Genomic DNA, 26158 nt, shown 5'->3' with positions numbered 1-26158 from the left:
GTCACCCTGGGCTCCAGGTGACCCCGCCCCCGGGCCTCAGGGTGACACTAACGCTAGGTGACCCTTCAGAGGCCCCGAGCCTCCACCCCTACTGCCAGCGTTGGCAAAGACTCCCTCAGAATGAACGCAGGGGCCGGCACAGTGGCGTAGCGGGGAAAGCCACTGCCTGCAGTGCCGGCATCCCATAGGGACACTGGTTCAAGTCCCAGCTGCTCCGCTTCCGATCCAGCTCTCTGCTGTGCCTTGGGAGGGCGGTAGAGGATGGCCCAAATCCTTGGGTCCCTGCACCCACGTGGGAGACCCGAAAGAAGCTCCTGGATTCAGACTGGCCCAGCTACGGCGTGGAGGCAATTTGGGGAGTGAACCAGCAGATGGAAGACCCCTCTCTCTGCTTTTGCCTCTGCCTCTCTGTAGCACTGCCTTTCGAATAAATAAATAAATCTTTACAAAAATTTTGAATGCAAAGTGGCGAAAACCTAAACCCAGTGGAATGAGTGTGGGAATGAATGAATGAGCTGGTGGCAGCCAAGGCTGAGCGACCCCGCACCAGGGACAGGACTGGAAAGAGACACACAGGTGAGGGGGAGGGGCGTGCAGGGGGCGTTCTGGGTGTTCTAGAAACACAATGAAGAAACTCGGGCCGCCTCGGGGAGGGGAGCGCCCTCGCCCTCCCCGCCCATTGTTTGTGCATAGCTTCAAGCTGGAGACAGACGCCCTTGCCCTAGAAGAGCCCAGGTCACAGGCTGGGGGGGGGGGGACTCTGCAGGCCCCACCCTCCAGATTTCCACCCAAGGCCCTCCCAGGCCCTCCAGGGAGTGCACAGGCCTGACTTGACCCCCACCCTGGGACGGGATGGGGGAGGGTAGCAGGAGTTGCCCTGGGCCCCTGCTGGGTGGAGCTGGAGGAGGGAGCCCAGCCCCTGCACCCACCCGGCCTGGCCCGGGGCCTGCACCCTGGCAGCCACCCACAAAAGCCCTGCTCTCCGGCCAGGTACAAGTCCTCACTGGAGCCCTGGCCCCGGGGCCCCAGGGAGAGCAGAGGGGAGTCCAGGAGAGAATGCTGGACCCGAGGTCACAGCTGGCTCAGCCCAGGCAGGGATCAGCGCTGTGTAAGTCGCACAGCTTACAGGCCAGGTGTTCCGGCCCCTCTTCAAGTGGACAACAGGACAAGGAGCCACCAGGACCCCGGGTCAGCAATTCTCTGGCAGGCCGTAGAGCCGGAGCCTGGGGGCAGAGTGCTGACCCGAACCCAGAACTAGGAAAGGGGAAGGGCCGAGGAGCCACCCAGGGATGAGGAGGGCCTGGGGCCCTGGCTCCCCTGGGGCAGCCGCCTCTCCAGCCCGACTGCTCCGCCTAGACTCCCAAGTGTGTGCCACCGGGCCAAGGGGGCACGCAGCGCGGGGGTGGGGCTGGGCTCAGGGACCCGCGGCACCTGGGCAGGAGCCCGAGTGCAGGGGTGTACAATGGCGACCCCAGGCTGGAGCAGGAGACAAAGAAAGGAAAGCGGGAGGGAGTGCGTCCATGCAAATGTCCCCGTCCATGCTAATTAGGGCTTTGTGAGCCACAAAGGGGACAGCAGATGTGGAGGAGCCTGAGAAGGGGGCCAAGCAGCAGAGGCCCCTAGGCCCCTCGTCCCCTCGCTCCACACTCCGGGACTCGGCAACTCTGATTATGGGGCAGCAGGCACTGCCGAACCCCACGCCGGCCTCTAGGGGCAGCAAGGCCGTGGGGGCCATGCTCGGGGCCTGGCTGCTCAGTGCCCCAGCTCCCCACTCCCACGCGTAGGACAGCCAGTGGGTCACCAAGGGTCTGGCCGACGGTGTCCCTGCAGCGGGGGCTGAGAGGGGACTGTGGGCCAGGCAGGGAGACGCCACCTGGGGGCTGAGGCCCAGGCCCGTCTTGCAGGAGAGGTTCTGCCCATCAGCTGGCAACGACAAACAGGATGTCCCAGGGCCGCAGGAGCGCGGGAGCACCGTCCACGGGGCCCCAAAGGCCCCGTCGCGGCTGAGAAAACAGGATGTTTGAGTTAGCAGGGCGGCCTGGCCTCCAGATGGAGCTCAGGCAAGGGGGGCGCGCGGCAGAGCCCAGGGAGCCCCTGGCAGCTCTGGGTGGGGGTGGGGGAGGAACCAGCCTTCCGGATACCCGGGGGCAGGGGGGCTGTGGGCTCCCGCGGGCCTCTGCCCCCTCAGCAGCTCCATTTCCTGGACAGAAGTGATGGCCCGGACAGTCTGATCGTACAGCGCCTGGGGCAGGGACGTGGACAAGGCCTGCTTGGTGTGCGTGGGGCCGTGAGAGCCCGAGAGGCACCGATTGGGAGGGGCGGGCAGCGGGGAGTAACGGCCAGGTGCCCCACATCCCCAAACCAGCTCACCCGCAGGGCCGCGCAGACACGGGGAGGCGCCGCCTGCGGCCCCTCCAGCTCTAGGAAGACGGGCGACTTCTCTGGGAGGGCCCAGCCCACTCTGATCATTTACTCGCGTGACAAGCGCCCGGGTCAGCCCTGGCCTTTCCCGGCCACGGCTGCGCGGTCCAGAGCCACCTCACTCAGACAAGTGTACGGCAGCCAGCGGACCATAGCTGCCAACAGCCTTAAAGGCAGACAGCCCTGGCGGCATCCCGCCAAAGCCCCGGGGAAGGAATCACTTAGGCACAGAATGATGAAATAAAATAAGGGGTGGGGGCCGAGACAGAGCCCCCCCAGACCAGACTGGATGTTTCCAACAGTGCCCTGCCTGGCAGTGCCTGGGAGGAGCAGCTCCCCAGCTCCCCCCCCCCGCCCCCAGAAAAAGCCAGAAACTACGGAGAGGGAGGAACAGGGCCCACCCTTGCTTTGGGTGACCACAGCTGTCAAAGGCTGCCCATGGGTGGGCGGAGCCACGGCCTCTCCCTGACCCACGCCACACCCCCAGCAGCAGGGAGCTGGGCTCCTGCGCACCTTCACCTTCTCTCCCGTGAGGTTCCAGTCTAAGAGCAGCTTTAATACCCCCTCCTGAACAGGGGGGCGGCCCTGGCCAGCCTCCCGCACCAGCACCCACAGGCCTCGCAGCCCAGATCCCTGTGGGACCATGAGTTCTGGGCCCCCAGGCCTTGGGCATCACCTCGGGCACACCCCGTCCCTGGCTCCTAACACAAGCAGTGGCCCACAGCACGTGCTCAGTGGATTTCGGCTGCTCTCGTGGGGCTGGATGAGCAGTGACCACCCAGTGACCACGGCCAGCCCCTGCGCCCAGCCCTTCGGGGGCTTCCCCACTGCTCCCGCCCCGGGCCCAACCTCTCCCACCCACCACCCCTCAGCCTGCGGCTGCCAGGCACAAACTCTTCACTCCCGGCCGGTGCCACCTGGCGGAAACAGGCGGGGGCCTCTGCCCAGATACCCGCCGGCCCTGGGGGGTGCCCATCTCGGGAGTGCCACTGTCGCCCCACCCCGCAGCGAGGGAGGGGAAGGGACAGCCAGAGGCCCCTTGCAGGTCACTGCCCGGTGACTCTTCTACCAACACGGCAAACCGTGCGTGACCTCAGAATCCTAGCTCTGAGCCTGCCCGCACCCTGCTGGCCCTGACGCGCCAGCCGCAACACACAGGTGTGCCAATGCAGGGGCTCCCCAGGAAGGAGCTCACACCTGCCCGGCTGCGCCCGAGACAGAACCCTGCTCACACAGGACCCAGTAAGCTGGGCCGTCAGGATCACCCATGGCACTCAGGCGAAGCGGAAGGAGGCTCGGTGCTCTCCCAACGGCTGCCCCGGGCCGAGGCCGGCAAGGGCCCAGGACTGGCCCAGGAGGGGGTCCTGCTGAGCTGTCCAAGGGAGAGGCTGAGGCCAAGACGGGTCCCCAGCGGTGCAAACCTGGGTTCAGCGAACTTCTCAACTTGGGGTTGGCACGTGGCACAGCAGGTTGAAGCTGCAGACTGCGAGCCCGGATCCTGCATGGGTGGACTCCCCGCTAATGCACCCAGGAGAGCAGTGAAGGAGGGCCCGAGTCCTTGGGCCCCTGCACCCACATGGGAGGCCCAGGTCCTGGCTTCCGGCTCCAGCCTGGCCCAGCCCTGGCCGATGTGGACATTTGTGAACCAGTAGATGGAAGATCTGTCTCTCCTCTCTCTTTAACTCTTTCTAATAATAAATCTTTTCTTTTTAAATGCAACCTCAGAAATAGAATTTTTTTTTTTTTTTTTTGACAGGCAGAGTGGATAGTGAGAGAGAGAGAGAGACAAAGGTCTTCCTTTTTGCCGTTGGTTCACCCTCCAATGGCCGCTGCGGCCAGCGCATCGCGCTGATCCGAAGCCAGGAGCCAGGTGCTTCTGGTCTCCCATGCGGGTGCAAGGCCCAAGCACTTGGGCCATCCTCCACTGCCTTCCCGGGCCATAGCAGAGAGCTGGCCTGGAAGAGGGGCAACCGGGATAGAATCCGGTGTGCCGGTGCCGCAAGGTGGAGGATTAGCCTGTTAAGCCACGGTGCTGGCCAGAAATAGAAATGTTTTAAAAATCTAAGGGGTTGGCACTGTGGCACAGTTGGTTAAAGCCCCGGCCTGCAGCACCAGCATCCCATATGGGCGCCGGTTCGAGCCCTGGCTGCTCCACTTCTGACTCAGCTCTCTGCTGCAGCCTGGGAAAGCAGTGGAAGATGGTCCAAGTCCTTGGGCCCCTACGCCCGTGTGGGAGACCTGGAAGAAGCTCCTGGCTTCGGATCGGCGCAGCTCCGGCTGTTGCGGTCAATTGGGGAGTGAACCAGCGGATGGAAGACCTCTCTCTCTCTGCCTCTCCTCTCTCTGTAACTCTTTCAAATAAAAAAAAAAAAAAGTCAAAAATAGAAAATATAAAAATATTGGAGTGAGACCGGCATTGGTGAAGCCTCTACCTGCGATGCCAGCAGGTTGAGTCCTGGCTGCTCCACTTCCGATCTGGCTCCCTGCTACTGCGCGTCCTGGGAGGCAGCAGGTGGTGGCTCAAGCACTTGGGCCCCTGCCCCCCTGCCCCTGCGCAGACCTGGATGGAGCCCCAGGCTCCTGCCTGGCCCAGCCTTGGCTGTTGTGAGCATTTGGGGAGGGAACCAGCAGGTGGACACTCTCTCTCTTCGTCTCTGAGAAAGAGAAATAGAAATCAAAAGAGAAAGAGAGAGAGGGGAAAAGACGAGACGAGACGAGACGAGAAGAGGAAAGAAAAGAAAAGAAAAGAAAAGAAAAAAAAAAGAAAAGAAGAGAAGAGAAGAGAAGAGAAAAGAAGAAGAAAGATACTGGAGGCTGCAGTCGCCCCCAGGCATCCACAGGGCGCCCCCAGACACCAAGACAAGAAAAGTGGCCGTGCGCGCTCAGGACAGACACCACCTTCCCCGAGGTGGACACGGAGGCCGGCTGCACTCCACCCGGGGCAGGGCCTGGTCCCCGCCGTCCTGGGGGGAACGCCTCGCTCCACCCCGTCACGCGCCTTGGTCTGGAAGCTCCTGCCGGCCTTTGCTGTCTCTGCCTGGCTGCTGCTGCGGGAGCCACCTCTCCACAGGAGCGAGAGGCAGGCGCTGCGGCCCTGGGATTCAGACCGGCCCTGCCTGCCCCTGGCTCCGCCGTGCCTCAGAGGGGGCTTCTGCCCACGGGGGTGGCCGTGCCCACCCCGCCCACGGCAGGGCCCCTCTAGAACGCAGACCCAAGTGCGAGCCACTGCGGCCAAGGTGACTCCCGGGATCCCCCCCCCCCCACACACACACAGCTGGAGTCGACAGCCACAGTCCCCGTGCCTGGCCCCATGCTCTTTCTACCCTTTCTCCTTTATCTCTTCTGTCTTACAGTCTGGAAAGTAGGATGCAATGGTTGGATCCCAGCAACCACGCTGAACCATGAAGACAAGATCGAGGCTTGGGAATGCGGGAGGGAGCCCGGAACAAGGACTCCACAGATGCCATGGCAGCCCCGGGGACCGGCACCTGCCAACCTCCACACTCCCACAGGAGGACACAAAAAGTCAAAGGCCTATCTTGTTTCAGCCAGGGCTACTTCGCCTCATGGCTAGGCAAAGATCAAACAGATCCCGCTACGGTTCCTTCCCTGAACCACGAAAACACCGTCAGGTGGGCACCAGGCAGCCAGCCCTGCCGCGTGCCGGCCACCTCCCGTGGGCTGGTCAAGCCTTCACCTCTGTGGTCACAGAGGTGCTGTAGGGACTGGCGGGAACACACGGGGGGCCACCACCAGCAGCCCGGCGGCCCCCACTGCCCCCCAGCAGACGCGATCCAGCCTGAGCCACACGAAGCCTTCTCGGTCAGACGGGGCTTCCGGTTCCTCTCCAGGTGGCCGGGGTCAGGTTCCCCACCATCCTCCTCCTCCTGCCTCGACACTCCCAGCATCCTCTGGCGAGAGCCAGCGGGCACAGCACTCACCGCCCAGCGACGGAGATCCGTCCCGAGCTGTGCACAGGGCGGGGGCCGCAGATCTCGGCCTCGGGGGAGCACCCCGCGCAAACCCACACAAGCCAACATGGCGCCGCTCACACTCCCGCCGGCTCCTCCACGATGCTGCACACGGCACCAGGAGTCTCGGTGCATTTTCTCCCCTCAGCAACCCTCCAAAAGGGTCAGAGCCTCTCAGCCCCCACTGCTTAAATGCTGCCCACCGGCCCCGGGCGTTCCCCACCACCACCACCCCCAGCCGGCCCCATGCCCAGCACTGGCGTCGGCCAGAGCCAGTATACAGCAGGCGCTCAATAAATGCCAGCCACCGCCGAGACACCGACACCCTCAATGTCGGGGACGACAATTAGTCCCCGGCGAGGACTGGCGTGTGCTGAGCAACACAGCCCCCCGGGACTGTGCCGTCCCCAGCCTGGGCCCCTCCGTGTTGGCCACAGCCCGGAAGCTGCCTCCGGTCCGGGAGCGGGCGGCCGGTGTCCAAGCACAGCAGCCCCGCCACAGCTTCCTTAGAGCTCGGGAGGCCCCTGCCTGCTCTCCCGGACCAAGGCCAGGGTGGCCCCCACAGGCAGGGAGGGGGCGGGGGTGACCTGCAGGGCAAGGGTGCAGACACAGGGCCTCCCGCCGCTGTCACCCCGCCCTCCTAAGTCAGGCAATGGGGCCCAGGAGTTCCTCGTCCATCAAGGGGTCGCCCCCAGGACAGCAGGCGCTTCCCTGTGCCGTGCCAGTGATGTCGCCGGCAGAATACGCAGTTTCCCGAATGTGAGCTTCATACCAGACGCCCTGCCCCCCACACCGTCCCCAGGGTCCCAAGCGGCACTGATCCACTGTCAGGGGTAGCGACTGGGCAGGGGATGGGCTCGGGGAGGCGGGACAGCTGAGCTGGACCCCAAGTGCAGGGCCCTCAGCCGGCACCCCAGGAAGCCCCGGCCCACTGGCCCCGCGGGAGGCACCAGGGGATCCGCGCGGTGTCCTGGCTGAGCCTTCCTGGGTCCCCACCTGCACAGAGACGCGAATCACAGGGGTGGGGGCTGGCGCTGTGGCACTGCGGGTAAAGCCCCCGCCTGCAGTGCCCGCATCCCATATGGGCGCTTGTTCAAGTCCCGGCTGCCCCACTTCTGATCCAGCTCTCTGCTATGGCCTGGGAAAGCAGTAGAAGATGGCCCAAGTCCTTGGGCCCCTGCACCCACATGGGAGATCCAGAAGAAGCTCCTGGCTCCTGGTTTTGGATCGGCACAGCTCTGGCCATTGCAGCCATTTGGGAAGTGAACCAGCGGATGGAAGGTCTCTCTCTCTCTCTGCCTCGGTAGCACTGCCTTTCAAATAAATAAATAATAGTCTTAAAAAAACTCACAAGGGTCTGGATGCACGGAGGCAGCGCCCTCCTCGGGCGGACAGGGGAGGGCCAGGACTCTGGCCACAGTGTTCCGTGGAAGGAGCCAGGGAGGGCAGGGAGAGGGAGCCGAAGCCAGGGGAGGAAGTTCACAGCGGGCGCACACCTAGAGCCCCAGCAGCAGGGCTGCGGCTCGGCGGGCGAAGCTGCCCAGGGACACTGGCACCCCGGCTGAGTGCTGGTTCGAGTCCGGGCTGCTCCACTTCCAATCCAGTTCCCCACTGAGGCACCTGGGGGAGCAGCGGATAACGGCCCCAGTGCTAGGGCCCCAGCCGCCGTGGTGGGAGACCTGGTCAGCTCCTAGCTCCGTCCTGGCCCAATCCAGGCTGTGGTGGCTACTGGGGAACAAACCAGGGGTTGGACGCTCTGCTCTGTCTCTCCCTCTATCTCTGCCTGGTCACCCCCAAGCGTGACAGGCAGCTCCACTTTAGCCCGCCCAGCTGCCACCCCCCCACGCGGCGGACCATTCCGGACCTCTGTGGGGGGACTGTGAGATGGTGCTCCCCACTCGGCAGACCAGACCTGCTCAGACTGGGGTGCAGGCAGCCCCAGGCCTCAGCACTCACCGTCACACCTCAGGGCGAGTCCGCCTCTACCCAGGCTCCAGCCCGGCTCCAGCCCTAGGGAGCAGGTGCAAACCCCCCCAGGTGCTCACTCTGGGCCACAGTACCCTGACCGCATCCCGAGGCATAAAGTCCCACAGAAAGCAAAGTGGCGAGGTACAAGACGGCCCCCGCAGCGCGGCCCAACCCCTGGAGCTGGGCTGGCACCTCCTGTGGAAACGGGGTCATCCTGAGCTTCAGGGTGGACTCTAAAGCCAGCCGAGAGCCTCAGAGAACATCCTGCGACAGGGGACGGGGCGGGGACCCTATGGCCCCCCCCTGGGCCATTTAAGGTGAAACCCCTGGCTCTGGCCCTGCAAGGCAGCCTCCCAACAACCAACGCAGCCTAATGTTCAAACAGATAACTGTGGCCGGTGATGTGCGTGGCCCACCAGTGACGCCATAAATATCCAATCGGCCCTTGGAAGAGAAAAGGTTCCCCTCCACTGCTCTCAGGATACGGGGTGGGGATGGCGCTGTGGTGTAGCTGATAAAGCCGCAGCCCGCAGTGCCAGCATCACTTATGGGCACCTGTTGAGTCCTGGCTGCTCCACTACTGATCCAGCTCTCTGCTGTGGCCTGGGAAAGCAGCGGAAGGTGACCCAAGGCCTTGGGCCCCTGCACCCGTGTGGGAGACCCGGAGGAAGCTCCTGGCTCCTGATCAGCTCAGCTCCGGCTGTTGCAGCCATCTGGGAAGTGAACCAGCAGATGGAAGACCTCTCTCTCTCTGTAACTCTGCTTCTCAAATCAATCAATCAATCTTAATAGAAAAAAAGCTACAATGTTGCAAGTTCAGGGTGGATGTCTGAGCACAGGGGGTGAAGCCAGCACTTAGAGCGCCGGGTGCACAATGAGGCGCTGGTTCGAGTCCTGGCTACTCCGCTTGCCACCCAGCCTCCAGCTAGAGCACGCGGGAGGCCGCAGATGATGGCCCAAGTGCTGGGGCCCCTGCATGCACCCATGTGGGAGGCCTGGATGTAGTTCCTGGCTCCTGGCTTTGGCCTGGCCTGGATGCTGTGGGCATTTGGGGAGTGAACCAACAACACTGCCCTGCACCTTCTCTCTTTCAGACAAACAAACAAAAAAACATTTAAAAAGACAAAAAGGGAGGAGAGCTGGCATTGTGTCATACCGCTATGCCAGTATCCCCGTGTGGGCGCCAGTTCGAGTCCCGGCTGCTCTACTTCAGATCCAGCTTCCTGCTATTGGGCCTGGGAAGGCAGTGGAAGACGGCCCGAGGGCTTGGGCCCTGCACCCACGTGGGAAGAAGCTCCTGGCTTCAGCGTGGCCCAGCCCTGGCTGTTGTGACCATGTGGGGAGTGCATCAGTGGATGGAAGGCCTCTTTCTCTCCCTCTCCCTTTCTGTGGGCTCTGCCTTTTCAATACACAAACAAATAAACCCATTAGGTTCCTAGGAATTTCTCCCCAGGCAGGCAAGGGGCAACTCTGGAATCCAAGCTTGCGCCGGCCGGCCGGCCGGGGGAAACAGCGAGAGGTGTCTGGGATCGTCCAGCAGTTCCAAGGTTATCAACACAACAAAAAGACGAAAGTGGGTGGGAGCCCTCCGCCTCAACACAGCTCAGCCTGTTTTACAAAGAAAACCAAATCTCCCAGAACTCCTTGGAGAGGGAGCCCAGAGACCCTCCCTCCTAGAAGGCTGCAGGGACGCCGGGCTAGATGCACGGACCTGTGGGCAACCTGGGGGCCCTCTGACGCCTGGACCCAGCACCACCCCGGAGCGGCGCCCCTCTTGGGCCACAGACCCCCGCGCCTTTTTTTTTTTTTTTTTTTCCCCAAAGTCAAGATGCAGGCAGAGCTTTGGGAGAACGCCCCGCACGCCTCATTCCCCAACACCCCAAAAAAAACACAAGAGACCGAAGGCTGGAGAGGCCTCCACCCCCTCCCAGGAACCCACAAGAGAGACAAAGGCCGGCGCAACAGAATAGCGAGAAAACGTGACCGAAGAAGAAACAGTAGCGAGAGAAAGCCCGAGCGTGAATTACAAAGCCCGAGCCGCGAGGGGAGCGACGGCCCGGACGCGGACACGTGCGGCTCCCCTCTCCACCCCACCCCCCCACGGCCGGAGTTGTCAATTCGGAAAGCAGAACAAATAAATAAAAAATAAACCGAACCGGCGGCGGGGGGCGGCGTGGCCCGGGGCCGGAGGCCGAGCCCCCGCCTCCCCTGCCCGCGCCACGCTCGCGGGGGGCCCCCGAAGTTTCCCGCCCAGGGAGACGGGGAGGGTCCCCCCCAAGGCCAAGCCCTCCACGGGGTGCGGTGGGGGGCGACACACCAGGCCCACCCCGCAGGCTGGGAGCCCCTGTGCTGGTGTCCACGGCGGCACGGGGGTCCCCGGAGACCGCAAGGCCGCCCACGCCCCCGCGGGCCCCCAATTCCACCTTCCGGCCGGGCCTCCCACTTCCTGCCCACCCGGCCGCCCCCAAATCTCAGGCCCCGCACTCGGGGGCTCCCTGACACCGGCGGGCCCGGCTGCATGCTGGGGCCACCCCCGGCCCCCGGCACCCCGGTCCCCCGGGCACCCGGGCACCCGGCACCCCAGAACCCCGGCCCCCGGCACCCCGGTTCCCCGCACCCCGGTCCCAGGTCCCCCAGCCCCGGCCCCCGGTCCCCCGGTTCCCCGCACCCCGGCCCCCGGTCCCCCAGCCCCGGCCCCCCGCCCCGCCCGGCCTCGTGCGCGCCGCCCCCGCCTCGCCCGGCACTCACGGCTGTAGAGGGCGATGCCCGCCGCGTCCGGGCCGGCGCGCACCTCGAGGCGCAGCGCCTGCTGCTCCGCGTGCCGCTGGATCTCGCCGTTCGCGTCGCCGATGGTGAGCAGGCGGGCGCCGGGGAACACGGACACGGCCGCGCAGGGCCCCGCGCCGCCCGGGCCCGCCGCCCCCGCGCCGCTCGCGCCCGGCCCCGCCGCCGCCGCCGCCGCTGCCATCTTAGATCCCGCTCCAGGCCCCGCCGCCGCCGCCGCCGCCGCCGCCGCCGCCGCCGCCGCGCCCGGGCCCAGGCCGCCGCCGCCGCCGCCGCCGCCGCCGCGCAGGCCGAGGCCGAGGCCGAGCCGGGCAGCGCCGCCTGCCGGCCACGCACCGCCTCACCGCCGCCGCCGCCGCCGCGGCACGGCCCCGTGGCGGAGCGCCCTCTGCCGGCGGCCGCGGGCAGCCCCGCTACAGCGCCGCGGGGCGGGGCCGGCTCCGCCCAGCGCGAACGGTCGCCGCTTTGTGAGGTGGCTCCGCGGCCCAAGGGGAGGCGGGGACGCGAGCGTGCGTCGGGGGCGGGGCCCCGGGCCCGCGCGGACACGCCCCCTAGGAGGCCTGGGCCTCGCCCCCGGCCCGGCGCCGAGCGCGCGCGCGCGGGGACGGGCGCGCCTCGGAAGGCGGGGCTACGGGAGCGTGCGTCAGGGGGCGGCGCCCGGCCCGCGCGGACACGCCCTACCTCGCTTTGTGAGGCCGTTCCCCCAGCCTGGGATGGCAGGGCACGCCCCCGAGGCACGCCCCGCCCCCGGCCCCACCCGGCATTGTGACGTGCCCGGAGGAGGCGTGGCCTCGCGGGCCCCGCCCCTACACCTGCCCTGCTCCCTGGCAGCGAGCGGGGCTTTGTGAGAGCCGCTCCGCGGGAGGGCGGGTGGGAGGCGTGGCCCGGCACCTGCCCTTGGCTGGAAAGGCGGTTTGAGGTGCGCCAGGCACCTGCCCGTCTCCTGAACCCCGTACATCAACAGCTTTTTTAATTTTTAAAAATTTTATTTACTTGAGAGGCAGAATTACAGGGAGAGGGTGAAACAGAGAGAGAGGTCTTCTGTCCGCTGGTTCACTCCCCAAATGGCCACAACCGCCGGAGCCAGGGTCTCCCACGTGGGTGCAGGGGCCCAAGGACCGGGGGCCATCTCCCACTACTTTCCCAGGCCACAGCAGAGAGGTGGATCGGAAGTGAAGCAGCCGGGACTCGAACCGGCGCCCATATGGGATGCCGGCACTGCAAGTGGATGCTTTACCCACTATGCCACAGCACCTGCCTTGGCTTTTAAACTTTTAAAAGGTGTATTGATTGATTTGAAAGTCAGAGTTACAGAGAGAGAGGGAGAGAGACGGAGAGAGGTCTTCCATCTGCTGGGTCACTCCCCAGGTGGCCACACAGTCTGGGCTCAGCCAGGCTGAAGCCAGGAGCCAGGAGCTTCAACTGGGTCTCCCACGTGGGTGGGCAGGGGCCGGTGTACCGGGGCCATCTTCTGCCATGTTTTCCGGGCCATTCGAAGGGAGCTGGATCGGAGGTGGAGCAGCCGGGGCAGGAACCAGTGCCCGTGTGAGCTTTACCTGGCTATGCCACAGCTCGGGCCATCAGCTGCCCTGGCCCCTCTGCCTCCCCCCAGTGGAGGCTGCAGGTGAGCCCAGCATCTCCGCCCTCCTCTATTTGCGGGTCTCCTCCATTTTGGGGGCTCCTGGTCCCTTCTTTCCTTTCCGGGACCCCCTTATTCTCCTCGGGGTCCCTCTGTCCCCCGGTCCCTGTCATCCCATCTCCTACGCCCCTATGCAAGGACCTCAGATCTGACTTTGAGGTGTGCACCTCCCTGCCCGCCGCGGAGGGGTGCCTGGAAGACGGGGGGGGGGGCTTCTGGCGTCCCCGCCCCAGCCCGAGACCCCAACACCTGTTCCAATGAGTAACTTGGGCCGACAAGGACACCCACCTGCGGCGCCTGTACTCGGACACCCAGCAGCCAAGCCTCAGGTGCGGAGTAGGGGCGGGTGGTGGGAGGGGAGCTGGAGTGTGCACAGTGCAGAGGTGACCCCCCCCCCCGGGCTGCTGGGGTGCAAGAAGCCATCCTGACAGTGCCCCCTGGCGGGGACGGGAATCCCACAGGCGCCGGCCCCGCCACGCCCCGGCTAGGAAGAGCCCCAAGGCCAAGGTTCGCCTTCAAGTCTTCCAGTTCTGGTCGATTCCCTGAGAAAGCAGGTGCCGGAGCGCTGTCCTCCCCGGGCCTCCTGGACGCCGGGGCGGCCGCAGCCTTACTGGCCTGCCCGGAAGGTGCTGAAGTCGGGGGCCGGGGGCTCGGGCGAGGACGACGTGGAGGTGGGCCTCTTCCGGGGCCCTGAATTGTCGGGGCTGGAGTCAAGGGCCCCCGAGTTCTCCTCGCAGGTCATTTTCTTTGTCCGTGAAAGACGAGAGAGACAGAGACAGGGAGACACGGGGTCATTCGGGGTTTTGGGAGCCAGGGACCCCCAGGGTCTGAGCCTCAGGCCTCGGCCCCCAGCCTCCTGCCTCCCTCTCTGCCGGGGTCCAGCTCCCAGCTCTGTCACTGCCTGGCACTGTGACCCCAGTTGCGTGACTTCGCCTCTTGCTGCCTCAGGTTGTCCTCTGTGAAATGGGGAGAATGCCAGGCCCTCCCTGGGAGTGAGGGCTGCAGAGGGGGCGAAAGACAGCTGGTGACTGTGCGGGAAGAATACGCCTCTGGCTCCTTCGCAAGTCACCCCCCTCCTCCGCCTGGGAGGCTCCTGGCCCGCCTGCGAGTCCAGGAGGGAACTTGCCCCAGACAAGCTGGTAAGAGCAGGCTGGGCCCCCACACACACAGGCACCCCACTAAGGCCCTTGCCTCTGGGTTGGGAGTATAGAAAGAAATGGCTTAGTGTTAACCCACTGGGGACACCTGCATCCCATAGAGCCTGGGCTCAAATCCCAAACCCACTCCTGACTCCAGCTCCCTGCTCCTGCACACACACCCTGAGAGGCAGCACGGGTGGCCCAAGGACTTGGGTCCCTGCCGCCCACGTGGGAGGCCTGGATTGAAATCCTGGCTTGCAGGCATAGGGGAGTGAACCAGCAGATAGAAGACAGCCTCCCTCCCTCTCTCTCTCTCTCTCTCTCTCTCTCTTTCAAAAGAAAACAGCCAACCCCAGGCCCCAGGGAGCTGTGAGTTTAAGACCAAGGTCATGGTGAAAGCCGGAGCCCTTGTCGGCTGCTTGCTTATCTCAGCCAACAGCACAGCTTTAGAAAGAAACTGCAATCGAAAGCAGGAACTCAGGCAAGCTATTTGCGGGTCCCGAGTTTGTGGCGCCCGGGGCGGGGTCGACAAATGAAGCGTGCCCACTTCCCGGACGGTGATGCGCCCTTAGAGGGGAAGGAAATTCTAGCACCTGCTAGCAGGCAGACGGGCCGCGAAGACACGGTGCTGGGGGAAATGAATCAGTCACAAAAGGGCACATCGTGCGGAACGCTGTGTACAGAAAACGTCCAGGGCTGTGGATCCAGAGAGACAGAAGGCAGCGTGGCGGGTGCCAGGGCCTGGGCGGAAGCTGGTGGCCTTGTTTTGATTGATTTGAAAGGGAGAGGGAGACTGAAAGTGAGAGTGAGAGAGAGAGGGAGAGAGGTCTTCCATCTGCTGGTTCACTTCCCAAAAGCCTGCAACAGCCAGGACTGGGCCAGGCCAAAGCCAGGAGCCAGGAGCTTCCTCCGGGTCTCCCATGTGGGGTGCAGGGGCCCAAGCACTTGGGCCATCCTCCACTGCACTCCCGGGCCACAGCAGAGAGCTGGATTGGAGGTGGAGCAGCCAGGCCTTGAACCCATACTCTTGACAATGGGATGCCAGCACTGTGTGCCAGTGTGGCGGCTTAACCTGCAGAGCCACAACACAGGAGCCGACATTTTAATTACTCCAAAATAAATACAGACTTTAATTCCACTTCCTGTGATCTTTGGGAAGTTGCCTCACGTGACTGTGACTTGAGGATTTATTTGTGGCACAGTGGGTCAAGCCGCCGCTCACGATGCCGGCATCCCACATCAGAGACGGGTTCAGGTTCCTGCTGCCCTGCATCGATCCAGCTCCCTGCCATGGACCAAGTGCTCGGGCCCCTGCCAGCTACCTGGGAAACTGGATGGAGCTCCTGGCTCCTGGCTTCAGCCTGGCCCAGCCCCAGCTTTTGCAGCCATATGGGGAGTGAACCAGTGGATGGAAGACCTCTTTCACTCCCTCTACCATCCCACTTTTCAAATAAGTAAAACAAATGCTTTTTTTTTTTTTTTTTTGACAGGCATAGTGGACAGTGAGAGAGACAGAGACAAAGGTCTTCCTTTTGCCGTTGGTTCACCCTCCAATGGCCGCCACAGCCGGTGCGCTGCGGCCAGCGCACCGCGCTGATCCGATGGCAGGAGCCAGGTGCTTATCCTGGTCTCCCATGGGGTGCAGGGCCCAAGCACTTGGGCCATCCTCCACTGCCTTCCCGGGCCACAGCAGAGAGCTGGCCTGGAAGAGGAGCAACCGGGACAGAATCCAGCGCCCTGACCGGGACTAGAACCCGGTGTGCCGGCGCCACAAGGCGGAGGATTAGCCTATTGAGCCATGGCGCCGGCCAAAACAAATGCTTTTTAAAAAACTTTTTCTAAAAATTATTTATTTATCTGAAATGCAGAGTTACAGAGAGAGTGATCTTCCACCCACTGATTCATTCCCCAAATGGCTGCTATGGCTGGGGCTGTGCCAATCCAAAGCCAGGAGCCAGGAGCTCCATCCGGGTCTCCCACACAGGTGCAGGGGCCCAAGCATTTGGGCCGTCTTCCACTGCTTTCCCAGGCCACACCAGAGAGCTGGATGGGAAGTGGAGCAGCCGGGACTCGAACCAGCGCCCACGTGGATGCTGGAACTGCCAGTGGCGGCTTTACTTGCTGTGCTATGGCGCTGGCCCCAACATAAACATTTCTGAATGCTGAAACTCACCAGGACTGAAATACTGGGAAATGTTATTTTTTCTCCGTGTTTTTTTTTTTTTTTTTGTCTAGTTTCTGTTGTTTCTTTTAAATTGCTTTAAAAACAACTGCCTGCCTGCCAAGTCTGTTTGGGTTTTTTTTGCTTGTTTGTTTGAAGTGATTTATTTGAAAGTCAGAGTTACAAACAGAGAAGTGGAGACAGAGAGAGAGGTCTTCCATCTGCTGGTTTATTCCAGCTGCAATGGCCAGGGCTGGGCCAGGCCAAAGCCAGGAGCTTCCTCCAGGTCTCCCACGTGGGTGCAGGGGCCCAAGCACTTGGGCCATCTTCCGCTGCCTTCCCAGGCCATTAGCAGGGAGCTGGACCGGAAGTAGAGTGCCCGGGACACAAACTGGGGTCCATATGGGACCTCCACGCTGCAGGCGGCATCTTTCCCCGCTGAGCCACAGCACCGGCCCCCGCCAGGCTTTGCTCACTGGTTCAGGGTTTCCTGGTCGAGCTGAGACCTCAGATGGCTGAGCAGGCTGGAGGTGAGCCCCTCCCTCCCCGCCCGTGTATCCTGATTTATCTCCACAAATGCCTCTCGCCCCACGGGGTAAGCCACTGCCTGCAACCCCAGCACCAATTCAAGTCCCGGCTGCTCCCCTTCTGATCCAGCTCCCTGCTAGTGCGCCTGGGAAAGCAGCGGAGGGTGGCCCAAGCGCTTGGGTCCCAGCAGCCACGTGGGAGACCCGGACAGCGGCAGCCTGGCCCAGCACCGCTCACTGCGGCCACTGAGGGGAGCTAGAGAACCAGCAGTATGGAAAATCTGTCTCTCCTTTCTAACTCGGCCTTTCAAATAAGTAACTGACAACAACAACAACAACAACAACAACAACAACAATAATAAAAGCCTCTCTTCGCAACTCCAGGCTCATGAAGGGCCCAGTGTTTCTGTTCTTGTCCCTCCCAGCCTACCCCTGGCCCAGGTCTCCTGTTCCCAGCACCTGGGTCCACCCTGACCTGAACCTGTTCACTTCTCCCCGCCGCTGCTGCCAAAGCACCCACGGGCCTAGCCCAGCCCCGACGCCTCCCTGCTGGTCCCCAGGCAACCGATGCTGCCCCACGCCGTGCTACCCACAGCGGCCACCAGATGGCGCCTGTGACCACCTGAACCGGGCTGGTCCGTTCTCTGTGCCATTTGGGGAGCGAACCTCTCCCTCCCTTTCTCTGTCACTCTGCCTTTCAAATAAGTAAAATAAATCTTAAACACTTAAGCCACAAGCACCCAGGCCACCTCGAGGTCAGTGGTTCAAGGAGGGCCACAGGCCTGGGTTGAAGTCGCAGCCCCGGGGCGGAACTGTACCTTGGAATTCGGGCAGGGCGTCTTTGAGACATCCAGGGACATTTGAGCTGAAGTTCCTGAAATGACCCCAGAGCGCTCTCTTCCTTCCTCCTCGAGGGGCTGAGCGGGCGTCACGTGGCCAGAGACTCCGTGAGCCACCCCAAGGAGACCACTGCCTGGCCCTGAAGTCCTCATCGCCCGACTCAGGGGTGGCCCCCAACCGCGTCCCAGGGCAGCACTGCCTGCCTGCGGCGCCAGCCGCCCCCTCCCCCGGACCCCTGGAGGCCGGCCTTGCTGCCTTCCTCCGTCTTTCACACCAACTCTGAGCTCGCGAACAAAGCCCTGCCCAGGGCCGGCCGCTGGGAGGCGGCAGGTGCACCCAGGCGCACCCAGCCCGCGGGGCCTCTGCCTCCCCAGCTCCCTGAACCTAGGACCCTCCCAAGAGCAGGACCCACTCACCGTGGAGATGGCGAACAGGGAGTTATCGAAGGCCATGTCTGAAACAGAGAGGGAGTGACAGGGCTGGAGAGCGCTTTTTCTTTGTCGGTTTTTAAGATTTATTTATTTGATCAGAGACAGAAGCTTCATCCCCTGGTTCACTCCCCAAGTGGCTGCAATGGCCGGAGCTGCGCCGATCTGAAGCCGGGAGCCAGGAGCTCCATCCGGGGCTCCCACATGGGCGGCAGGGGCCCCAGCACTTGGGCCATCCTCCACTGCTTTCCCAGGTGCATCAGCAGAGAGCTGGATTGGAAGTGGAGCAGCTGGGACTCGAACCGGCGCCCACTGGTGGCACTGCACGTGGTGGTTTAACAGGCTGAGCCACAACGCTAGCGGGGGTGGGGTGGGGTGGTCAGTTTTAATGTCCATGGATGCCGCCCCTCATACCCCTCCACAGGCCCAGTGTCCACTGAGAGGAAGGGGGGGCTTCTGGTGCCTCCTGGACCATCGCAGGGGGAGTGGGCGGGAGCTCCCCAGCTCCTGCCATGGCGTGGGGTGGGGGTGTCTGAGTGCCCTCAGGGAGAGGGCACACCTCCCGGGAGGGAGAGCCATCAGCCCCTCCCCCGGCCACCCAGCACCGCCCTGCTCCTGTCCTGCCATCTGCTCTCAGCATACAGTAGGCACTCCATAAGTGTGCAGGCGAGAGGCAGGCCCCTGGTGCAGTGGCCAAGATGCCACTCAGGGTGCCCGGTTCCAGTCCCGGCTGCTCCACTTCCATTCCAGCTCTCTGCCATGGCCTGGAAAAGCAGTGGAAGATGGCCCAAGTGCTTGGGCCCCTGCATCCACATTAAGAGATCTGGAAGAAGCTCCTGGCTCCTGGCTTCGGATCAGCTCCGCTCTGGCTGTCGCGGCCATCTGGGGAGCAAACCAGCGGATGGAAGACCTCTCCCTCCCCCCCCCCCCAGGAACTGCCTTTCAAATAAATAAAATAAATCTTTTAAAAAAGCAACGCAAGCTGACGGTGAATGGACTTTCTCTGCGGAGGAGCGGCGCGCCCCCTAGCGGACGCCTGCAGAACCACACCTTCTGGAAGGCAGGCGGAGCTCGGGTCAGCGCCAGGACCCGCAGGTGCTGCCCGCGCGGGGTGGACCACTAGGCCGTGGGAGCGGGTATGGAATGCACAAGACCCAGGGGTTCTCAACCGGGCTTCTCCAGAGGGCGAGAACGACAGGGTGCTAGGGGCCTGTCAGCAACAAGAGGGTGGGGCCCTGTCTGGGGAGTCTAGGAGGGCTTCCTGGAGGAGGTGAGCTTTAGGCTGCGTGGAGGCAGGGAGAAGGGTCTAGGCAGTGGGCCTCGGTAGGGGGGAGCGGGTCCTGAGGGGACCAGGCAGCCACAGATGAGGCTCTGGTGGGGTCGGGTGGGGGAGGAGGCACAGACCTGAGGTGCTGAAGTTGATCTGGGCCCAGCAGGACTCTCGCTCTCTGAAAACACATTCCGGAAAAAGCAGCGTGTCAGGTGCCCCCCGAGAGGGGAGTTTGTTCTAGGCAGCCCCCGAGCCAGGCCCTTCTCCCGGCCCCACTCACACCCCCCCGCCCCGCGTGTGCACCCCCCGGCCCTGACCTGGGCCTGACACACTGCGTCAGCCCGTGGCCCAGCCAAAGAACATACTAAGTGAGAGCCGAAAGTTCTCTCGCCGTGCCCTACATCCGGGTGTAGCTGGCTCCTGGTTCCCCGTGGGTCTCCTTTCTCAGGGGGAAGAAATGGAGGCCGGGGCCAGCAGGGACACCCTGGAGCCCGGGAGCGGGGGCTACGTCCTGCAGGGGGCAGGCTGGGCGCTAAACAGGTCCCCTGGGAGCCACAGAAACACTGCGCTGAGGTAGCGGGGCCGTGCCTGGGGGGAGGAAGGCTGGCCGGCTGTGCGGCCGAGCCTCCGTCTCCCCCTCCGTAGAATGGGTCTGTTCACAGAGCGCCCCGCTCCACGGCTGCTCTGAGCAGGTGGGCTCCGGCTTCAGGGGATCCCAGCTCAGCGCCCACACACAGCAGGCGCCACTGGTTCCACGCCCACACCGCCCCACACACAGCAGGCGCCACTGGTTCCACGCCCACACCGCCCCACACACAGCAGGTGCCACTGGTTCCACGCCCACACCGCCCCACACACAGCAGGTGCCACTGGTTCCACGCCCACACCGCCCCACACACAGCAGGTGCCACTGGTTCCACGCCCACAGCGCCCCACACACAGCAGGTGCCACTGGTTCCACGCCCACACCGCCCCACACACAGCAGGTGCCCACTGGTTCCACGCCCACACCGCCCCACACACAGAGGCGCCACTGGTTCCACGCCCACACCGCCGCCCCCAAGGGTCTCCAGGGAGGGGCTCACCTTTTCTTCTGCAAGTTTTTCACCTTGACTGGAACAGAAAGCGAACAAGCGTCTGAGATGCCGGCGTTGGCTGCAAACCCCAAAGCCACCCCACCACGGCCACTCTTACACGGGGTGGGGGCTTCAAAGACGGCGCTGGGGTACAGCGGCTTCCCGCCTCCGAGACCCCGCCCCAAGTCCCCGCTGCCCTGCTTCCCGTCCCGCCCCCTGCTCTCAGCCGCTCTGCCTGTCGCCTGTGCCCTTTGCGACGGGGGACGTGGTTACCCGTGGATGTTGCCATTCCGTCCCCCACGTACACCAGGGACGGCCTATCAGCTCCTCTGGTCGCCCACATCGTCTTAATTCGGGGCGGGGGCAGGGGGTCTCAGCTTCGGAGCGAGCCCGGTCGGCCCTGGGCTTCCCCCTGCCGGTTCTCACCTTTCCTCACCACCAGGGTGAGCACCACCAGCCCAGCCAGGAGCAGCAAGACCCCGGCCAGGCTCAGGGACAGCGCCAGGATCCAAGTGGGCACTAGAGGGGAAAGAAGGCGGCGGGCAGCGAGGGGCCAGGACCCGCGGCCCACCGGTCCCCAGCCGCGTGGAGTCTTAGCAGACCGCGCAGCTGGCCAATTAGCATAGCCCCTCCCTCCACTCACTGTGATTGGCTCGGGGATGGGCGTGTGGCCTGAGCTGAGCCAATGAAAGTGACTTCTGGGACTTTGGGCAGACACGTGGGACTACGGGGCTTGGTTTTACCGCCGTGCGAGAGAAGGGCCCACCGAAAACCAGGCACAGAAGAGGAACTGGGAGGTGGCAAATATTGCCTGACCTCTCTCTTTCCCTTTTTCGATTTTTATTTCAAAGGCAGAGAGAGAGAGAGAGAGAGAGGGAGAAATTTCCCTTTGTAGGCTCATTCCCCCAGGGCATACAGGTACTTGGGGCTGAAGCCGGGAGCCTGGAACTCAACCCAGGATCCCACATTGGGATGCAGGGTCCCAGGGGCGTGGCCATCCCCTGCTGTCTCCCGGGACGCCCTTAGCACACAGCCGAAGCCAGAAACAGAGCAGGGGCTCCAAATGAGGCGCTCTGACCCAGAACGAGGGTACTGGCGAGGCGGCTTTAACCGTTTCGCCAGACACCGCCCCGGGAGTCTGAGATCTTTGTGAGCCTGGGTCCCGCCACACCTGAAGCCGTGCTGTGCAGCGACTTGGGTTCAGCGAGCCAACAGATGCCCCTTTTGTGGCTGAAGGCAGCGGGAGCCAGGTTTTCTGTTCCTGGCGTCAGCCTGGGGGATTGGACGGACAGCGGCCACGGCAGCCGGGGAGAGGGAGGTGTCCTGGCCCCCAGAGGTGGCCAGGAGGGCGGAGGACAAGGCGCAGGCTTGCGTGTGCCCACAGGGACAAGCCTTGTCCATTCAGTCCTGGGGGGGGAGGGACGCCCTCACCTCCCTGCTCCCAGACCACAAGGCCAAGGTGAGACAAGGCAGCCTTTGACAGAGCCTGGGAGCCAGGGAGGACACAGAGGCCCCTCTGTCACCACGGCCACCGCGGGCTCCTCCCTCCCTCCCTCTCTCCCTCCAAGGCTGGAACCCACAGCCCACGCCCAGAGAGACCCGAGCCAGGCACCGGCCCTCCCGCAGGCCCCCCACCCTGACTCAGAGGCGAACCCAAGCGCCCGCTGCCACCCACAGGGCCCCAAACGCTCCTCTTCCTCAGCCCCCTGCCCTCGTCTGGTCACCGCCGTGCTGGCCTCCCGTGTGCTCCTCCAAGGCAGCAAGCTGGCTCCAGCCTCAGGGCCTTTGCACAGCCTGTCTACACTTCCTACAACACCCCCACCCCCTATTCTCCAGGGACAGCTCCTGCGGGTCAGCCAGCTTTCGTTCAAACGCCTCCTGTCCAGAGAAGCCATCCCTGGTCGCTCTACTTTCTGCTTAAAATGATGCTCTCGGGGCAGGTGCACTGGTTAGGACACAGCTGCAATGCCGACATCCCACATGGGCGCCGGTTCGAGTCCCGGCTGCTCTACTTCCAACCCAGCTCCCTGCTATGGCCTGGGATAGCAGTAGAAGATGGCCCAAGTCTTTGGGCCCCTGCACCCACGTGGGAGACCCGGATGGAGCTCCTGGCAGGGACAGGGTTTCATTCATTCACTGTTTCATTCATTCATGCGCCCGCCCCGGGCCAAGCCACACCTGGGAAGGAGACGTGCACCGGCTCGCTGAGGTCCGAGAGCTGGGGCTGGCTGTGCTCGCCCAGCACGCCGTACTGGCAGTGGAAGGTGCCGCCGCCGCCGCCCGCCCTGCCACCGCCGCTCAAGTTAAAGGTGACGCTCAGCTGCTCCGCGGGGGCCTGCAGGAGCTGCACCACCTGGCCCCCTCGGTACAGCGTGAAATTCGCCCCGGGGAAGCCGCCGGGGGCCACGCACGAGATGTGGATGGGGTCCTCCTGGCTGCTCGGGTGCGGGGGCACCAGCAAGATGGACGGCGCCGGGATCGCCATGGAGCCTGCGGGGCAGAGGGGGAGGCCGTGCTGGCTGTGCGACCCCACGCAGGCAGAGCACCCTCTCTGGGCTGTTTCTGCTTTGTTTTGTTTTTCTTTCTGTGTATCAGGAGGCTGGAGACCCCTACCCGCATACCAGGAGGAAGGCAGGGGGCCAGGGACCCTGGCTCCAGTCCTTTTGTAGTAAAAGCTATGGTTACTCTGTTGCAACAGAGAGTAACCGGCTGCTGGGGAATGGGAAAGGCCTGTTGCCTTGGAGTGACCCTGGAGGGCTTCCTGGAGGAGGCGCTGCTATGCTCCAATGTTGCAACTTGATCCCCATGGTGAGGTGTTCAGGGGGTGGGGGTGGGTGAAGCTTTGGGATGGGGATTAGATTAGGTCATCAGGGTGGGTCTCCATCCCCCCCCCCCACCGCCAAGATGGAATCCTGGTGTTTCTTTCTTTCTTTCTTTCTTTTTTTTTTTGACAGGCAGAGTGGATAGTGAGAGAGACAGGAGAGACGGAGAGAAAGGTCTTCCTTTTTGCCGTTGGTTTCACCCTCCAATGGCCGCTGCAGCCGGCACATCGTGCTGATTTGAAGCCAGGAGCCAGGTGCTTCTCCTGGTCTCCCATGGGGTGCAGGGCCCAAGGACTTGGGCCATCCTCCTCTGCCTTCCCGGGCCATAGCAGAGAGCTGGCCTGGAAGAGGGACAACCGGGACAGAATCCGGTGCCCCGATCGGGACTAGAACCCCGGGGTGCCGGCGCCGCAAGGCGGAGGATTAGCCTGTTGAGCCACGGCGCCGGCCTGGAATCCTGGTGTTTCTACATGGAGGGAGAGACCGGGACATGTGCATGCGTGTGATGCCCTAGGCCACCCTCAGATGGAGCCCCTCGGACCTCAAACCCGAACCCATGAGGCAAAACAGATGGCTAAGATCGCCCAGCTTCAGGCACTTCGTGACGGCAACAAAAACACCGACCGCAGGCGCCTGGCATCGGGTGTGAGAAGCCACAGGGAACAGCATGGGTAGAGGCCGGGAAGGGAAGAGGCGTGGGGGGCGTCCCAGGAGGGCGACTGGGAGGGAGGAGGGAGAGAAGGGGGCAAGGGGGTCCTCTGGACTTCTCCAGGGTGCAGGATGGAAAACAGACTGTGGGGTAGGGCTTCCTGGAGGTGGAGGGCTCTCCCGGCTGCCAGCATCAGGTGGGGGCAGGGGACAGGACACACCCCCCAGACTCCCCCTCCACTGGATCTCCCCCTCCCCAGGCTGGGTCCCAGGGTGTAGGCATGGCTGCCCCCAACGACTGCCATCTCTCTAAGCTCTGACTTGGGGTGACGGGAGCCTGATGGGGAACAGCCCCCCGCCCCGGGGTGTGGGGTGGGATTCCCAGGCTCTCGGGGCGGGGGCACCCGAGGAGGCAGCTCCCACGCAGTGGCTTCTGCCCCAGAGGAGCCCGAGGGGCAGGGGCGCAGGGCAGGGCAGGACAGGACAGGGCAGGGGACTCACCAGCGGCTGCGAGAAGCAGGGTGATCCAAGGCATCGCTCCCGCTGCCTGCGGCCGGCCGGGGACTCTGGCAGAGGCCAGAGGGGCCCAGGGCTCGCCGCCAACTCCTCCTGTGGGGCCGGAGTGGGGAAAGGAGAAGCTGGGCCCAGGGTTTCCTCACTCGCAGGAAGTTGCACACACACACACACACACGCACACGCACGGGCCCAGGCAGGGCCAGGGGCTCTGCCCTCTGCTCTCGCTCCCCTCTCCCGCAAATGCGTGCCACCCCACGCCCCCTCCCTGCACCAGGCTCGGTGTTGATTTTCCCTCTCTCCCACTAGGAATGGACCAGGGCTTTGAGTGCAATGACTGTGCGCCGTTTGGGAGACTCCCACCCCGCGTACGGCCACAGCCCAGGCAGCTGGTGTCGGAGGGAAAGAGAAGTGAGATGGAGAGTAGTGGGGCTTGGCCTTTGTGACCTCGGGCAGAGCTGGACGTGTCTGAGGCCTCGGTTTGCTGCCCTGCAGAATGGGCTGAGCGCCGAGGGAGGCAGTGGATGCGGCAGATCAGACCCCGACTGGGAAACCCGCAGCCCGCGGCATAGCGCCTGGGCCGAGTCCCGGCTGCTCCACTTCTGGTCCAGCTTCCTGCTAGTGTGCCTGGGAAGGTGGTGGCGGATGGGCCAAGTGTGTGCGTATTTGAAAGCCAGAGAGAGAGAGAGAGAGAGAGAGGGCTCCCATCTGCTGGTTCACTCCCCAGATGGCTGAAACAGCTGGGGCTGGACCATACCCAAGCCAGGAGCCTGGAATTTCGATCCGGGTCTCCCACATGCGTGCAGGGACCCAAGCATTGGGGCTGTCACCCACTGCCTTCCCAGGCGCACCAGCAGGAGACTGAGACAGAAGTAGAGCAGCCGGCACCTGCGTGGGAGACTGGGAAGAGGCTCCTGGCTCCTGGCTTCGGATTGGCCCAGCTCTGGCCTTTGTGGCCATGTCGGGAGTGAACCAGCGGATGGAAGAGCCCTCTGTCTCTCTCTCTCTCACTACTCTGCCTTTCAAATACATAAGTGAATCTTAAAACAAACATAGAAAAAAACCACAGGGGGTTCAGAAGGGATGCTGGGGTCACAGGGAGCGGCTTAGCCCGCTGCACCACAACACACTGGCCCCACAGCATTTTTTTTTTTATTTGACAGGTAGAGTTATAGACAGTGAGAGAGAGACAGAGAGAAAGGTCTTCCTTCCATTGGTTCACCCCCCAAATGGCCGCTATGGCCGGCACTGTGCCGATCCGAAGCCAGGAGCCGGGTGCTTCCTCCTGGTCTCCCATGGGGTGCAGGGGCCCAGGCACTTGGGCCATCCTCCACTGCACTCCCGGGCCACAGCAGAGAGCTGGACTGGAAGAGGAGCAGCCGGGACTAGAACCTGGTACCCATATAGGGATGCCAGCGCCGCAGGCAGAGGAATAACCAAGTAAGCCACAGCGCCGGGCCCCACATCATTGTTTTTAAGCATTTTTTTTTTTTTTTTTGGCTTTAGTCTCTTCTTTCAGGGGCGAGGGGGTGTACTGGGCCAGGCTGCAGCCAGGAGCCTGAAACTCAATCCAGGTCTCTCACGTCGGTGCAGGAGCCCAAGCACCTGGGCCATGGCAGAGAGCTGGATGGGAAGAGGAGCAGCCAGGACTCGAACCTACGCCCCTATGGGATGCTGGCACTCAGAGGGTGGCTTAACCCAGTGCGCCACAGCACTGGCCCCCGTTTTAAGCCTTTTTACTCAAAGGTAAACATGAAAGACCATGCGCTGTGCTGCCAACACTGCTCTAACTGCACTCATTCTCACAATGGTGTTTCCTTATCATTGCCGGAAATAGTCTCTCTCTCTCTCTTTTAGATTTATTTATCTATTTGAAAGAGAGAGTTACAGAAAGGCAAAGGCAGAGAGAAAGAGAGAGAGAGTCTTCCATCCACTGGTTCATTCCCCAAAT

General features: G+C 63.3%; 2 protein-coding genes across 3 annotated transcripts in view; both read right to left on the bottom strand.

The window, feature by feature from the left end:
- Positions 1–11328, bottom strand: part of CARM1 (coactivator associated arginine methyltransferase 1) — a 31077-nt gene extending 19749 nt beyond the window's left edge. For both annotated transcript variants that reach the window (XM_062179551.1, XM_062179552.1), the window contains exon 1: positions 11109–11328. In XM_062179551.1, the coding sequence (XP_062035535.1) occupies positions 11109–11328 (220 nt within the window). The remainder of the gene's footprint in view (positions 1–11108) is intronic.
- A 1931-nt stretch (positions 11329–13259) lies between these two features.
- C20H19orf38 (chromosome 20 C19orf38 homolog) lies at positions 13260–24229 on the bottom strand. Its single transcript, XM_062178675.1, has 6 exons — positions 24196–24229; positions 22403–22714; positions 20234–20261; positions 19283–19326; positions 17867–17904; positions 13260–13528 (listed from the first exon to the last, which is right to left on the bottom strand). Exons 1-6 carry the CDS (start codon positions 24227–24229, stop codon positions 13391–13393), a joined length of 594 nt encoding a protein of 197 aa, XP_062034659.1. The 3' UTR covers positions 13260–13390.
- Positions 24230–26158: the final 1929 nt, after the last annotated feature.

The sequence above is a fragment of the Lepus europaeus genome, chromosome 20, assembly GCF_033115175.1.
Source record: "Lepus europaeus isolate LE1 chromosome 20, mLepTim1.pri, whole genome shotgun sequence".
NCBI classification, from domain to species: domain Eukaryota; kingdom Metazoa; phylum Chordata; class Mammalia; order Lagomorpha; family Leporidae; genus Lepus; species Lepus europaeus.
The sequence above is the reverse complement of the archived record's forward strand: the minus strand, read 5'-3'. Positions and strand labels throughout refer to the sequence as shown.